The 16753-nt window shown below is 42.8% G+C and overlaps 1 protein-coding gene and 1 long non-coding RNA gene across 6 annotated transcripts in view; one reads left to right on the top strand and one right to left on the bottom strand.

The window, feature by feature from the left end:
• Positions 1–3238, top strand: LOC124041219. 2 transcript variants are annotated; one of them, XR_006839901.1, is made up of 3 exons: positions 1–432; positions 765–878; positions 1522–3238. It is a non-coding gene; the product is annotated as an uncharacterized LOC124041219 (long non-coding RNA). The 2 variants fall into 2 exon arrangements; XR_006839902.1 differs by having other exon boundaries at positions 785–878.
• LOC124041218 (wings apart-like protein homolog) overlaps positions 3230–16753 on the bottom strand; it is a 26278-nt gene continuing 12754 nt past the window's right edge. For 2 of the 4 annotated variants that reach the window (XR_006839900.1, XR_006839898.1), the window contains exons 8-17: positions 15996–16132; positions 12881–12992; positions 12395–12628; positions 12205–12316; positions 11720–11817; positions 11469–11545; positions 11149–11321; positions 10826–10941; positions 9945–10546; positions 8083–8219 (exon numbers count right to left, since the gene is read on the bottom strand). Coding sequence is in view for 1 of the 4 variants with exons in the window: in XM_046358555.1 (XP_046214511.1) it covers positions 5027–5092; positions 5191–5286; positions 7807–7895; positions 8006–8219; positions 9945–10006; positions 10408–10546; positions 10826–10941; positions 11149–11321; positions 11469–11545; positions 11720–11817; positions 12205–12316; positions 12395–12628; positions 12881–12992; positions 15996–16132 (1725 nt within the window). In the remaining 3 variants the exon portion in view is untranslated. Of the gene's footprint in view, positions 5093–5190; positions 5287–7806; positions 7896–8005; positions 8220–9944; positions 10547–10825; positions 10942–11148; positions 11322–11468; positions 11546–11719; positions 11818–12204; positions 12317–12394; positions 12629–12880; positions 12993–15995; positions 16133–16753 lie in introns of those variants that run through there. The other 2 variants (XM_046358555.1, XR_006839899.1) reach the window with 2 other exon arrangements.

The following is a 16753-nucleotide window of genomic DNA, read 5'->3' on the forward strand; positions in this document are numbered from 1 at the left end:
AGTTCCCATGTTGAAATGGCTGGAACTCTGAAACTTTCAACAGAAAACAAGTACTACTCGATGCCAAAGAGACCCATAGTAAGCTGGGCGTCTCGAATGGTTAAGACCAAAAAATATGGAGCTGACGCTACATGTTGAAATGGTTAAGAACTACAACTCTACCAAAGGAGAAGACCAGAGAACGTGGAGATCATTCCCACGTTGAAATGGCGAAGATATCTACAAAGAATAATTATTCAGACTGCAGCCGTTTAAATACTTTAGTCTGGTAAATGCATCCGATTCTAATAACAATTCCAAATGGTACTTTGAAGTATCAGTTGTAACTACGGCAGACTGTGACTTCTGGGGAATGCAACCAGAGACTTTTCTGTCAACTCTCTCCAGCAGATGGACCCGCGACCACAGCGAGAGACAACAAGACATACGCTCGTAAATATGTCAATTGTCATTTCTTTTCAAATCAGCGCTTGTTCATATTCAAAGTATTAGCAATTTCTATGAGTGTAGTTATCAGCTATGAGTTTCCCGCTCTTGAGCTGTCCCCATCCCCTTTCCTTTGTCTACCAAGCCGTCATATCGGTTTCATATAGTTTAATCTCGTAATTAAATTACACAGAGAATTGATATAATAATATACAGTCTTCACATTTAATGATAGTCAACGACACAACACTCAATAAAGGTGGGCTGGCATCTTAGGGGTATTACCAGTGCTAATGCAAAATAATACAACTAATATCTGGCTCTGGCTTCTAACCCAGCTCAATATCAAACATTCCAGTGCTGTCATCATCAAGGTGCATCCCATGGAATGTCCTGATCAGATCAGTTCCCTGGGTATCACAGAAACTTCTGACACTCAAGAGTGCCCCAAGGTATGTTTCTGACTGTCAGACTCTCTGAAGTCAATAAAACCACAGCTCTTTTATACTGTCAAGCTAGTAACTGGGTCTTCAGAAGTGGTCTGCTGGCAGTCAATCAGAAAATTCTCCAGAACATGGCAGGGTAAATTAAACAGACAGCGGAACATGGAGAAGAGAGGAGAGAGACCCCTTGAGAAGGGATCAAGAGAGAGAACACGTACAGAGAGACAGACATTGATTGAGAAATGGAGATGGAGGGAAACAAATATCATAAGCAAAGAAGAGGAAAACAATACTCAGAGGGGGAGAGCAGGAGTGAGACTACTTAGATTGCAGTGTGCACTCTCTGGTCCTGTGTGTTATTGTACAGTACATGAACTCGCCCTGAAGTTACATCTAGGGGATTGCATTCATGTTCACACCTTACACTCTAACTTTAAAAATGACAGTCTCTCACCTCTCCCTTTAAGTCCCTATCCACACCCTTAGCGTCAGGGTCAACTGTGTAAAAACATTTACAATCCTACTGGGATTATATCAGAGGAATAGGATTTAGGTTGATCCACCGTACTGAATATAAAGTCTGAATGTACAAGTTTGTAAACATTCCCTGTTTTACTATGCATTGAAACTGTACGTGTTTTCAATCCCACAGGTAATCTGCTGTGGCTGAACCAAGACACTCCATTGGGATCAGTTAGAGCATGGGTGACAGAGCATGGGTCGTCCATCTCCCATCAACACTGTCATGCGCATGTACGCTCGAGCGCACACACACCCTAACATCCTTCTTCTCCACTGAATTAAGACAGACTCACCTCCGAAGTGGGACATAGAAAAATAGAAACAACCCCAGCCTGGCTCAGATAGCTACCTAGCCCTCTATTAGACATCTGGCTGGTCTCAAGACATGAAACAACCCCAGCCTGGCTCAGATAGCTACCTAGCCCTCTTAGTCATCTGGCTGGTCTGAAGACATGAAACAACCCCAGCCTGGCTCAGATAGCTACCTAGCCCTCTATTAGTCATCTGGCTAGTCTGAAGACATGAAACAACCCATTACAATGCAGGTCACACACTTAGGAATACAGATAGGCTAGTGGCTCTTTCTGCTGTGCCAGTCAATTATTTAAGGTGCAAGATTAAAGAGGAGCCCCAAGTGTGTATGTGGTGATGGTTGTGATGAAACAGTATATTTTTCACTGGATCCCAGAGTGTATACTTCTGTGCAGGTGTAGATCTTCTTAATATGGCGTTTCAGGTGTGGGGTGGTTTTAATCACTCCAAAGTTGGCGTTTCGTGAGTGGTTTTAATCACTCCAAAGCTGGCATAGCATTATAAGAGCCTGTGGGAGAAATGTCAGGCAGCACCACTGACGAGGAGACTCCTGCATGCGTGTGCACAGGCGCGTATGAGAAATACACTGAGCAATTATTCCAGTGTCAACAATGGAGTGTCTCCACCTGTTCACCACTATATAGAGGCACAGATGGTCAGTACTTCAGTGCTCATGCCACCTGGTGGTCATTCTGGCCAAATGACAACCACAGAGAGAGAGGTGGCAGAGACATGAAGACAGGAAGACAGATTGGGAGACTGATCCATAGTATAGAGAAATTATAGCCGGATTTACATTTAGACCGACCAGAGAGGAATTAACAATCAAATTAGCCTCTGAAATACACCCCCCCCCCCTTTACTCCATATATATGTATTCACATTTTATACACTTAAAGTAAACAGCAACCATCGCTTCTGATAGTCAAATCGAAATTCAGAGTAGAGCTCACTCATGTCTACCTGAAATTCAAACATATTCATAATGAGCTATGAAAATAACACTTGGAACTCTGGGCAATCCCTTCCATAGACATACTGTCCATCTTGACATTGCACTGAAACCATACATTTTCACAGCTTATGTTGACATAATCATGTGTACTGTATGTCTCCCATCTATTGACACCACTGTTATAAATGTTAGGTTGCCAGATATTCAAACAATTCTAAAGTGTTTTGTTGGTTAAAGAGGCTGGAGTATTAGCACAAGGTCTCTATTAAAACAGCAGTCTGTCAAGCAGGAACAGCGGTCTAAAATGTCAATATGTGGTGCTTTAAGTATAAAATGCTTGTTTCTATTGTGCAACTCAGTCCGAGTCCGTCAGGGTGAATGAACACACACTCCCAGAAAGCACTCACGGGGATAAACAGAATACAGTCATGCATAGTGTCTTTACACAAATACCTCAAGTTCTATGTATAAATGTTTGCCTCCTGAGGCTAAGCCAGTCAGTATGTTAATAGCAGAATGAATACACAAGTATTTCTCACACAATACCAGACATGAGAAAGATACAGTGGTGTACTGAAAGTAACTTTTTATTTGAGTTACAATTATTTACATGTCCTCAAAACCGGTACAAACTTTTTTAGTCCTGCAGCGGTCTTTGTATTTTTTTGCTTTTACTTCAAAATGACAACTCAGAAATATTGTAGAAAATAAAAATATCAGCTTCAGAAAAGTAGTCTAGCATTCTAACATCCACTAACCACTATTTACAGGTGTTTACATTCTGAAATTCCTTTCATTATAGAAACCGTTTAACAACCAAACAGAAAAACGGAACGGACCTAACTGAATTTGTCCAATAGAAACCCTTGTTTTGTTTGTAAAAACATTTTGCAACAGAATCGTCATAATGAATATATCCTAGATTTGCAACTCAACTTGCAGGTAACATGTCTGTTCAATTGCAGCTCTACAAATTAGAGGGAAATGAAATCTGTATGGCAGTCATTCAATCAGTATCTTATTAGAGCACAGGACTAGTTAGAGTAGCTGAAATGAGGTTTAGGGGTACTGGTTCACCGCTCAGAGTAGGAAGGTCATGTCCAACATGATGACTTAAGACACAAGGGGCAGTAAAGAAACACTACAGCCCTGTCCAGAGGCTACCACCACAAGCAGATCGGAAAGGGTAGGTATAAGCAGTATGGTAGTTACTTCACTTTTCCCTCCGATAAAATAGGTAGAATTGTCACCATTTTACTATCCAGTGCTCAGACTTGGGGGTGCCTAGGGGGGTTGGGGTTAGGACAGGGATCACCAACTCAGGGTACTAGGTGTGCAGGCTTTTGATAATTACTGCAGGGCTGGATGCAACCTGCACCCCTGTCCAGGACCAGGTGGTGAACCCTGGGCTTGGTTCTGGATCAGCGCTACTTGAAGTGGTAAGATACAATGCCCACCAGAGGAGGCTGGTGAGGGTAGAACGGCTCGTAGTAATGGATGGAGTGAATGAATGGTACCAAACGTGTGGCCATTCCAACCATTACTATGAGACCGTCTTCTTCATTTAAAGTGCCACTAACCACCACTGACACCCACAGTATGGGTAAACAACAACTTTCAATGAGGATTATGCCAGTTGGCCGAGGTTTGGTTATTAATGTTAGTCCGGTTTACCAGGGTTTCTGGGAGTGTAATGAAAACCGTACAAACAGCAGTTATTATATCCAGCCACTTCAAGTGATGTGTTAGGTGGAACATGTAAAAGGAACTGTAGAGACTTGAAGCATCTCACACAGCATAACCACAATCATAAAAACGGCCGATTGCAAATTTAAAACAAAACTCAGTTTGACTGTAAAGTCAAATTTGGAAGGGCAATGAGTAAAACAATTTTAAGTAATTCAAGTGCCATTATTTAAAAACAAATACTTAAATAACAATCAGTCATCCTGAACTGATGATTTCTTAAATGTAGAATGATGTTACATTACATGACCTTGTGAGAATAACTTAAACAAGCATTGAAGAAAACTCCAGAAGATTTCAACTTGACCGCGAGCTTATGCAAATGGTCATAATCAGAAATTCCCTTTTCTACAGTTCCCTTCCCTTTTCTACAACCATCACAGGCCATTGTGTGTGTGGTGTGTGTCTTGTTCTTCAGAATGAGAACACATGTTGAAGCAATGCCTGGGACACTGTTGGGACACCGATGATCTCTGGTGGATTCTCTGTACAGCCCGTCCTGCTGGGGATGCCACATCTGACATAACCTTGCTAAGGTTGCCAGATCTGGTGGGACCCTTGTTGGGTTGCCAGATCTGAAAAGATGTCCCCTTATCTGCACTCGAGTGCAAAGAAGGGTTGACTAACAGTGGTCCAGATAGTCTATGACACGAGAGATGGACTTATGCCCTGTGGTGCCAAATGCACACTGAAAAAGAGATCGGAGAGAAAGTTAGCTTGTATTGTGCTCCTATGTAAAAGGAGAAAGATATGATAGGTCATTATCAAAAGACGTCGCCTGCTTACAGTAAGGTTCATGAAATTTAAGAACTTCTTCAGCATTTCCGTCATTATTGAGAAATCTCCCTTGGGAAGGTTTTCCCGCACAGTTGTCACATTAACCTGAGGAGAGAGAATGAAGCAAATACACATTAAGGGGCAAAATTTCCCTCTCGCAAAAATACACAACCAGCTGAAATAACTAAGCAATGACAAGTTATTTTCAGCTCACCTTTCGGTGCATCTGCACAGATCTTGGTCAACTCTGCACCAATGTAGGTTGAGCAGAAAATGACTCGGGGTGTTTAGGGGAGAAGGCTACTAGCTTTCCCATGAATTTCCATTTATTGATGGGCGACAACGGTACTCAAGCTTTGAACTACGCTTTTATGTTACCTATATTAGTAAAAAAATAGTAATATAAATAGTTTAAATTAGTCCAAAAAAAGCCTTTGTGCTTTTATGTATTCTGCAATTGTATTGTGTCATATTAAGTTTAATAGTTTAATAGCCTTTGACAGACTCAAGCTCTCACAAGTGAAATCTACTGCAGCATTTATGCAGCTGAACTGCAAATGAACTGGAATCAGCGATCAGGTTATTTTTTCTGCTTCCTCTCATATTGTTATTTGTTTATCAGCTAGGACAGAGGTAAAGGGGAAAGTGAGAGAGTTGCTGAATAAGTGTTCCGGAATAGATCGCATGCTGCAGTGGTATAGGAGTTCGAGGCAGTGGCTTAGACCACCATAGGCCACGATCGGGTTATTCTATTCACCATGGACAAAGTAGAGCACTGCAGTTGCCTTTACTTTTCACTTACTTGTGAATAAGTATATATACATATATTATTATTATTATTATTATTTTTATTTCACCTTTATTTAACCAGGTAGGCAAGATAAACCTGGCCAAGATAAAGCAAAGCAGTTCAGTTCGACACATACAACGACAGAGTTACACATGGAGTAAAAAAGTCAATAAAACAGTAGAAATAAGTCTATATACGATGTGAGAAAATGAGGTGAGATAAGGGAGGTAAAGGCAAAAAAAAGGCCATGGTGGCAAAGTAAACACAATATAGCAAGTAAAACACTCGAATGGTAGATTTGCAGTGGAAGAATGTGCAAAGGAGCAAAATAAATAAATAAAATAAATACAGTAGGGAAAGAGGTAGTTGTTTGGGCTAAATTATAGGTGGGCTATGTACAGGTGCAGTAATCTGTGAGCTGCTCTGACAGCTGGTGCTTAAAGCTAGTGAGGGAGATTAGGGTTTCCAGTTTCAGAGATTTTTGTAGTTTGTTCCAGTCATTGGCAGCAGAGAACTGGAAGGAGAGGCGGCCAAAGAAATAATTGGTTTTGGGGGTGACCAGAGAGATATACCTGCTGGAGCACGTGCTACAGGTGGGTGATGCTATGGTGACCAGCAAGCTGAGATAAGGGGGGACTTTACCTAGCAGGGTCTTGTAGATGACATGGAGCCAGTGGGTTTGGCGACAAGTATGAAGCGAGGGCCATCCAACGAGAGCGTACAGGTCGCAATGGTGGGTAGTATATGGGACTTTGGTGACAAAACAGATGGCACTGTGAAAGACTACATCCAATTTGTTTAGTAGGGTATTGGAGGCTATTTTGTAAATTATATCACCGAAGTCGAGGATTGGTAGGATGGTCAGTTTTACAAGGGTATGTTTGGCAGCATGAGTGAAGGATGCTTTGTTGCGAAATAGGAAGCCAATTCTAGATTTAACTTTGGATTGGAGATGTTTGATGTGGGTCTGGAAGGAGAGTTTACAGTCTAACCAGACACCTAGGTATTTGTAGTTGTCCACGTATTCTAAGTCAGAGTCGTCCAGAGTAGTGATGTTGGACAGGCGGGCAGGTGCAGGCAGCGATCGGTTGAAGAGCATGCATTTAGTTTTACTTGTATTTAAGAGCAATTGGAGGCCACGGAAGGAGAGTTGTATGGCATTGAATCTTGCTTGGAGGGTTGTTAACAGTGTCCAAAGAAGGGCCAGAAGTATACAGAATGGTGTCATCTGCGTAAAGTTGGATCAGAGACTCACCAGCAGCAAGAGCGACATCATTGATGTATACAGAGAAGAGTCTTTGACAAGTTTCAATTTCTCTTCCTGATATTTTGCAAGGGGAAAATACTAGCACTGCACAGATAACACTATTAGCAAAAGGCTCTAAGGAAAAGGCCACTCTAAGAGACCTACCATCAAGACAGAAGAATGGCACTGGTTTGCAGTAGCCTATACAGATGTAGGATCTTAACTTGATCAGCCTGTTGCAGGACAACTTTCCTGTAATTTAAAAATGGTAGGCTATTTGAGGTTTAAAAAGGCTTCTGAAGTTTATAATTTCCACTTTGGAATTCAAGACATTTTCTGTAATGGAAAATCAAATCAACCACTAATGTCCAAGTATAATCCACATTTCCTGTTGCTGCAGGATTATTTTCTTGCTGTAGCAAACTGGTTCAAATTAAGATCTTACATCTTTACTTCAAATCTGCAAACTTAATCAAGCCCTTTATTGATTAGTTGAATCAGTTGTGTTAGTGCTGAGATGGAACAAAAGCCTGCACCCCCAGTGCGAGGAATGAGGAACATTGTTGTCGCTAGTTTGCCGGAAGCTTACCTGACTGCCCTGACACAGACAACCCAGGAGCAGAGCTGTGTAGGAAGCCACAATGCTGTCCTCCATGTGCTTCCCAGCATGCTGCAGAGCTACACCACCACAGAGAGAGAGGGTGAAGGAGAACAACACTCGACATGGAGTAGTGATACTATTGAAAACTGTTACAAAAACATTTTTTTACACAGACCCACATCTTTACCTTTGTTGAGATCCAGCTCCTCGTCTTCCTCGTCTTTCTTTGTGTCCTTTTCCTTGTCATTCTCACCATCGTTGGTTTCTGCAGCGACCCACTGGATCTCGCCCGATGTCTCCTGCCACTCCCCGCTCTGGTCCTGGGGCTTGGGAGGTTCACTGATGAGGTCATCAGTCTGCGCCTCAGCCAATATGGCTGCTCGCTCCCGCTCCAAGAAGAACTGTGGACGGAGGAAAAGACAGTCAAACTCCTGCCAGACAGACATTTGCTCTGGCCGTCAGCTAAACATATGGTTACAGACTCATTTTCAGCCGGCTACTTATTCCACTTCATATTAACTACGATGAACAATATGAATCTTTCTAGCAATCTATTGATAGGATAGGCTCCTGTCAGTCACAAAGCAAGCGATTACAGGGAAACACATTCTGCCTCCCAGTACAATGTGTGTGCTTGTGGTTGGTTGCCGTCAAATTTCTTTACAGATGAAGAGAACATGATGCTTGTGAATCTGCATGTCAGTGGTAACAATTAGTTGAAATCCACGACGGCCTAATTATTGTTTTCTGGCACATTCATTCATTTCCTTTAGAGTGTTTCACAGTCTATTTACTGTGCTTTGACAACTGAACAGCAAGTGTTGACTAGTTTATAAAAAGGTATCCAACTGACTGAATAAAGTCGATCTCCTCCCTTTATCATTGTTAAATCATGCAAAGTAGTTATATGTCCACGTTATCGCATTGGGGCAAGTAAACCAAAGGATTTCCTAGGAGGTCGGGTTTTGCCAGACAGTGATGCTAAAAGTGAGTGACTCGTCTAGTCGGTCAGTCTGGCCTAACGATCACGTCGACGAGAGAGACGTTTATTTGGCTCACTACTTTGCACAGGCTCCTGAAGTGCCTAGGCTTTTTGGTGATTATGTGCAGATAAATTATGACAACATTCAATGAAGATGGTGAATCATCACTGCGGGAACAATACGTAGAGAAGAGCCTCATTCTGGTCCAAATATGATCATTAGGGCCCTCATGAAATCCAGGCATTAAAACAGAATTCAACAACATTCAAAAATGTATTGACCTTAGTAGGGAATAAACTAAATGTATTGAGAAGGCATTCTTTTCCCGAGATAATCATACGACATGAACAGAATGCATCCCTGAATGCCATTTCCTGCAACTTTCTAAAAGCCAACGAGAATGCCCCCATCGGTGTGTGTGTGCACGCGTCTACCACTTTGTGTAGCCGTTAGCGATGATTTTGACAGTCAAAAACCTACATCTCAGATTTTTCCCAGACCTCAAAAGTGGCCTCATATGGCTTAAGCATTGTTGTGGACTTAGAAAACCAACTAAATTGGATGATCTATAAAAATAAAATAAAAAAAGATAAAAGTGATCTGAGAGCAAAAACCTGACAAAATATAGAAATTTGGGAACCTGGAAAAAACAAAAAACAAATTTGACAAAACTAAACAGGATCAGGCAACAAATAAACAGATTTTATAGGGCCCTACCTAATGATCTATTGAAATGAATTTAGGCTAAGTAAAATCAGAACGATATAACACTTTACTAAATATTCCTGATCATATAGGCCTAGACGATACCCAAAATAACTAACAATACACGTAATTCATACATTCTTCAGTAATTTAAATTGTAAAAAGTAATGTCTTTCGACAATCCGACACATTTTCCAATCTGGGAGGTAAAGTCAATAATGTCGCTGTGTATTTCTGATGGAATCAAGGCATTAGAATGTACCAGAGGACACCAAAAGAGCTCATTCGGCAAAAAGGAATTCAGCCGGGGGCTACTCTATGTACTTGTGGAAGACTCAGACAAATGCACAAGAGTAACTCAATTACCCGTGTTTTCCGATCTTCTTGCTACAAATTCCCTTCAAAATGATTCTGAAGTGGTAATAACAGAACTACTACCTGCACCAGAGCAGCCAGGGCACTTGAAGAGGAGCCCTTGGTCTTCTTCTCAGCCTCACCCTCTGTAAGGGCTGCTGTAGCTGGATCTGTGGAGGCTAGGAATTGTTCAGGGTTCTGGGTCTCTTCTCCCCCTGCCTCTCCCTGGATGCCTTCAGGGGTCTGGGTCTCTTCTCCCCCTGCCTCTCCCTGGATGCCTTCAGGGGTCTGGGTCTCTTCTCCCCCTGCCTCTCCCTGGATGCCTTCAGGGGTCTGGGTCTCTTCTCCCCCTGCCTCTCCCTGGATGCCTTCAGGGGTCTGGGTCTCTTCTCCCCCTGCCTCTCCCTGGATGCCTTCAGGGGTCTGGGTCTCTTCTCCCCCTGCCTCTCCCTGGATGCCTTCAGGGGTCTGGGTCTCTTCTCCCCTGCCTCTCCCTGGATGCCTTCAGGGGTCTGGGTCTCTTCTCCCCCTGCCTCTCCCTGGATGCCTTCAGGGGTCTGGGTCTCTTCTCCCCCTGCCTCTCCCTGGATGCCTTCAGGGCTGGTTGAACTGGTGAACTCCATGTCCACCAGACAGTGGCGGTTTCTGGCACTGTACTCCACCAGGTTAATCAGCAGACCCAAGCCCTGTACCAGCGTGCACACACACAGACAGGAGGAGAGGCGCGATGCTGTTAAAAAGGCTCAAGGACATACACTTCATTGAGACCCATAATAAAACATTGAGCACAAACAACCTGCAATTACTACATTGAAGCTTCGGTTTTAATTACTACCTAGGCATTCATTAAGTGGCACTTCAATGAAGTGGGTACACAGGAACCACATGTTTCAAAGATGGTTACAAGTAACTGGATTTGTGTAATCATTCCCATGCAGGCCTACAAAACACACAGCGCCTCTCACCAGGACTCTGATGTCAAAGCGTTGTTCCTGAGGTATGTAGCGTGGGACCCGTAGGACACAGTTGAGTGCTGTGATGATGAGCCGGTCCTGCTCTCCAGTCTTAGTGCTTCCCCACTCTAAAAAAAAAAAAACACAGTACAGTCCAGAGTTACCTCTCTGCCTCCACCCTGCAGCTAGCTGGGGTGTGTTATGAGGACTCTAGCACAGCTGGGATGCGATCAAAAGAGACGAGGAGCAGAGAAACAAGGCACTAGGATTGGGAACGCATTGCACTAGCTACAATGTTGCTCGATGTAGAGGTCATGTTGATGCAGTGATATTACCATTGTCGTGGGTGAGATTGAGTAGCACCCCTATGACTGCCCTCATGCAGTCCTCAACGGCCTTGCCCACGTTGCTGAAGCTGCAGTGGGGCAGCGCCGTGCCTGACGGACACAGAGAGCTGTTCACCTCCCGGCTGTAGCGCTGAATCATGTCCTCACAGTACCGCAAACCTCTGAGAGACATGAAGCAAGAGAGAGAAATGAAGCAAGAGAGGGAAAGCGAGATGGCGCGAGCGATAGAGAGAACGCAAGATGGAGCGAGCGAGCGATGGAGCAAGCGAGCGTGGGTGTCAAAAGATTAGCATGCGTTTCAGTCTCACCTGGCGGAGGACACTATGAGCTGAGAGTCCTTGTAGGCGATCAGGTAGCCCTGGTTCTCTGGGTTCTGGACAGTCACCTGCAATGGAAGGACAGAAAGACACACTAGACTGATGTTGAAATGCCTTTTCAATTGTCAAATCAAAGCTGGTCACATAAAGCAGAGAGTGCAGAGTCAATGTACTTTCCCCTCTTGTATTCAATGAATGGATTTCAAACCTCTGAGCCTGCCAACACTCCTTGTTGTACTTACACTGTCCAGTACTCTTAGACACCTCTCTGCCCCCCATAGCGATGACACCAGTTTCTCCTTGTCTTCCTCTTGAATCAGGTTCTGAACACATTCTTTCACTGCAGAAGACAATAATTCACATGTATGTCAATGACTATGTTCTAACAAAGTTAAGATGGCCTAGATAAGATGCAACTTATGAGACTTCCTAAGTGAACATATTATTATTACTATTATTATTAAGTAGTGACTTGTATTTATTTGATCATTAATGTTGAATAAAACAACAAATGCAAAATATTCAAATAGTTGGTTATTTCAATGTTTAACAGTATATGAAAAGTGTATTTCCCAGTACTGACTTTTACATGAGTCCTTTGTATTGCTGTAGACTTCACTGCCAGATGAGACTAACTCAAAGTAAAAGGGACAAATCAAACATTTCATAACCTACCTGGCAACCTTAACAAAAAATAAACTCAAGTCAAAACCGTTACAACACACACCTTTATCTACAATGTGGTCCAGGCCTCCCAGTAATCGCAGCTCCTCTTTGAACCAGTCCCCGGCCCTCTTCGAGGTCAGAGACAACAGGGTCTCCATGGCCAGGTGACACGACTGCAAAACAAACAAAGTGCTATAGAAATCCAACTTACCATCATCAATACAAAAGACATTCTGATTGACCCCGCGTACCGTGATGTTCTCCAAGTCCAGGTGCTTGTTGTGAACAGTCTCACATAGCTTGCGGATCTTCTCCTTGACCTTGGTCATCTCCTTGGCAGTGAGCTGGTCCTGGTGGTGGCCCGAGTGGTCGTGCTCCAGCTCCAACAGTCTGATCATCAGCTCCAGACTGGCCCGGTCCAGGTCCATGTTTAACCTGTCTCTGCTTAGGATGTACATCAGAGAGGCTGTACACAGGGCCAGGTTCTGGAGAAGAGTGAAGGGAGAGCGGCAACAATCAGTTCAAAAGCATTTGGTTGCAGGGGAAGACCTTAAATATTCTCCTTGTTTATTCAAATTCAGGTTCAATAGCAAAATGTGAAGTGTCTACAGGACAAATAGGTCATCGCCACAAATAAGCTGAGGTAGATTTATTGAAACACACTGGTTTTGTTACCATTAGTTTGGGTCAGTTACTACAGTTTGAGTCAATTGTCGTTGTAGATGTCAGATTCCTACCGGATGCAGCGGGGCATCATTCAACATCTTGAAGACCTGAGCCACCTTCCCTCTGGCCCGTAGGTGCATCCGGAAACTGGGCATTGCACACCTTGCGGCTAAACTGATTATACTAGAGAGAGGCGCAAGAGAGGGGGAGAGTGTTTGAAGAAGTTCAGAGGAGAAGAGCACATAAAAGGATTATGTGGACAAGTAAAAATAATGAAAGATACTTAAATATATATATATATATAAAATTTAATTGCTCCATGTTGTCCTCTTGGATTGAGCACTCAGTGCCTTCGGAAGGTATTCAGACCACTTGACCTTTTCCGCATTTTGTTACATTACAGCCTTATTCTAAAATGTATTAAAATCGCACCCCCCCCTCTCAATCTACACACAATAAGCCATAATGACAAAGCAAAAACTGGTTTAAAAATATATATCACATATACAGTTGAATTTGGAAGTTTACATAAACTGAATTTAAATGTTTCACAATTGCTGACATTTACTCCAAGTAAAGATTCCCTGTCTCACGTCAGTTAGGAACACCACTTCATTTTAAGAATGTGAAATGGCAGAATAATAGTAGAGAGAAGGATAGATTTCAGCTTTTTTATTGCTTTCATCACATTCCCAGTGGGTTAGAGATTTACATACACTCAATTAGTACTTGGCAGAATTGCCTTTAAAATTGTGTAACTTGGGTCAAATGTTTCATGTAGCCATCCACAAGCTTCCCACAATAACTTGGGTGAATTTTGGTCCATTTCTCCTGACAGAGCAGTTGTAAGAGAGTCAGGTTTGTAGGCCTCCTTGCTCGCACACGCTATTTCAGTTCTGCCCAGGAATTTTCTATAGGATTGAGGTCAGGGCTTTGTGATGGCCATTCCAATACCTTGACTGTGTTGTCCTTCAGCCATTTTGTCACAACTTTGGAAGTATGCTTGGGGTCATCGTCTATTTGGAAGACACATTTGAGACCAAGCTTTCACTTCCTGACAGATGTCTTGAGATAAATATATTTTTCCTCCTCATGATGCCATCTATTTTGTAAAGTGCACCAGTCCCAACTGCAGCAAAGCACCCCACAACATGATGCTGCCACCTGCGTGTTTCACAGTTGCGGTGAAGTTCTTCGACTTGCAAGCCTACCCCTTTATCCTTCAAACATAACAATGGTCATTATGGCCAAACAGTTCTATTTTTGTTTCATCAGACCAGAGGACATTTATCCAAAAAGTACGATCTTTGTACCCATGTGCAGTTGCAAAACGTAGTCTGGCTTTTTATTGGCGGTTTTGGAGCAGTAGCTTCTTCCTTGTTGAGCGGCTTTTCAGGTTGTGTCGATGTAGGACTCGTTTTTACTGTGGACATAGATACTTTTGTACCCGTTTCCTCCAGCATCTTCACAAGGTCCTTTGCTGTTGTTCTGGGATTGATTTGCACTTTTCGCACAAAAGTACAGTCATCTCTAGGAGACAGAACGTGTCTCGTCCTGAGCGGTATGACGGCTGCGTGGTCCCATGGTGTTTATACTTGCTATTGTTTGTACAGATGAAAGTGGTACCTTCAGGCATTTGGAAATTGCTCCCAAGGATGAACCAGACTTGGAGGTCTACAATTTGTTTTTCGGAAGTCTTGGCTGATTTCTTTTAATTTCCCCATAATGTCAAGCAAAGAGGTGCTGAGTTTGAAGCTAGGCCTTGAAATACATCTACAAGTACACCTCCAATTGACTCAGATGTCAATTAGCCTATCAGAAGCTTCTAAAGCCATGACATCTTTTTAAAAAGGCACAGTCAACTTAGTGTTTGTAATCTTCTGACCCACTGGAATTGTGATAGTGAATTATAAGTGAAATAAATCGGTCTGTAAACAATTGTTGGAAAAATGACTTGTGTCCTGCACAAAGTAGATGTCCTAAACGACTTGCCAAAAGTATAGTTTGTGAACAAGAAATTTGTGGAGTGGTTGAAAAACAAGTTAAACTCCAAACTAAGTGTATGTAAACTTCTGACTTCACATTTACATAAGTATTCAGACCCTTTAGTCAGGACTTTGAAGTACCTTTGGCAGCGACTACAGCCTCGATTCTTCTTGGGTATGCTTGGCACGCCTTTATTTGGGAAATCTCTCTCTTTCTGCTCTACAGATCCTCTCAAGCTCGGTCAGGTTGGATGGGGAGCGATGCAGCACAGCTATGTTCAGGTAGCTCCAGAGATGTTCAATCAGGTTTAAGTCTGGGCCACTGAAGTACATTCATACACTTGTCCTGAAACCACTCCTGCATCGTCTTGGCTGTGTGCTTAGGGTTGTTGGATTCGAGTTCGTGGTCACCTCCCTTACCAAGACCCTACTCCCACGATTGTGCAGTTTGGCTGGGCAGCCAGCTCTAGTTAGAGTCTTCCGAACTTCTTCCATTTAAGAATGGAGGCCACAGTGTTCTTGGGGATCTTCATTGCTGCAGAAATGTTTTGGTAACCTTCCCCAGGTCTGTGCCTCGACAAAATCCTGTCTTGGATCTCTATGGACAATTCCTTCAACCTCATGGATTGGTTTTTAGCTCTGACATGCACTGTCAACTGTGGGACCTTACATTGACAGGTGCCTTTCCAAATCATGTCCAATCAATTGAATTTACTACAGGTAGACTCCAATAAAAGTTGTATAAACATCAAGGATAATCATTGGAAACAGGATGCACCGGAGCTCAATTTCAAGTCTCTTAGGATAGGGTCTGAGGAACTGAATACTGCTTTTTATTTTTTAAACATTTGCAAAAATTCTAAAAACCTGTTTTCACTTTGTCATTACGGGATATTGTGCATAGACTAAATGAAGAAAATTCCTCAATGCATTTTAGAATAAGGCTGTAACACAATAACATTTGAAAAAAGTTAAGGGGCCGGAATTCTTTCCGAAGGCACTCTCTCTGTGTGTGTGTGTGTGTGTGTGTGTGTGTGTGTGTGTGTGTGTGTGTGTGTGTGTGTGTGTGTGTGTGTGTGTGTGTGTGTGTGTGTGTGTGTGTGTGTGTGTGTGTGTGTGTGTGTGTGTGTGTGTGTATATGGAAATGTTAAATAAGAGCTCTTATTGCCAAGGTGGACAATGTTGAGTGGGTTTATCTTACCTAAGGCATCGTGTGTTGAGTGGCTGGCTGCTCTTCAGGCCTGTCTCCAGGTACTCAAAGTCATCAGTGAACTCCTGGTTTTCACCAAACTCTACCACATCGTTGAAGTGCTTCACATTATGCACAACAGTGTACAGCTACAAGGGGGAAGAGATAATGACTGACATTTACACAAGAAAATGGCACTGAACATTGAGCAAAATAACCATGATTTAAAATTATTATCTAATGCAAGTGTCTGTGTGCATGTGTATCTGTCCAAAGAAAAAAAAAAAGATAACATTTTCATTTGCAAAGCGGCTCCACTCGATTAGTTCCATTAGCTGACTGGGATAATACTCCCTTATCAATAACTATGTGTGTGTACGCAGGGCACCAGAGGTTTTCTAAGGCGAAGACACTGACAAGATCGATTTGGTTCAGTTACTCTTGGTAAGGGGGATGTGCAACCAACTGTCTGGTCAAGAGCACAAAGACAAATCTGCTAGTTGTGGCTAGGCCTTAATGAAACAGCATGCTCCTCAGGAACCCTCCTGCCCATACTGTGTTTACAATTAACAAAGACAAGCTTTACACGACGCTCTAAAATGGACATCAACAGTCTAAACTGTGTTTGGAATGAATAACGACAGAGTGGCCTGCGGGAGAGAAAAAATTATCCATACAAGCACGCAAACGCAAATTGTGAAAATGGCAGATAAGTGATCGGGTGATGTTAACAGTGCAAAGATCATGCAGACTGTTGAGGGAGTGAAGCG

This window comes from Oncorhynchus gorbuscha, linkage group LG08 (genome assembly GCF_021184085.1).
Source record: "Oncorhynchus gorbuscha isolate QuinsamMale2020 ecotype Even-year linkage group LG08, OgorEven_v1.0, whole genome shotgun sequence".
NCBI classification, from domain to species: domain Eukaryota; kingdom Metazoa; phylum Chordata; class Actinopteri; order Salmoniformes; family Salmonidae; genus Oncorhynchus; species Oncorhynchus gorbuscha.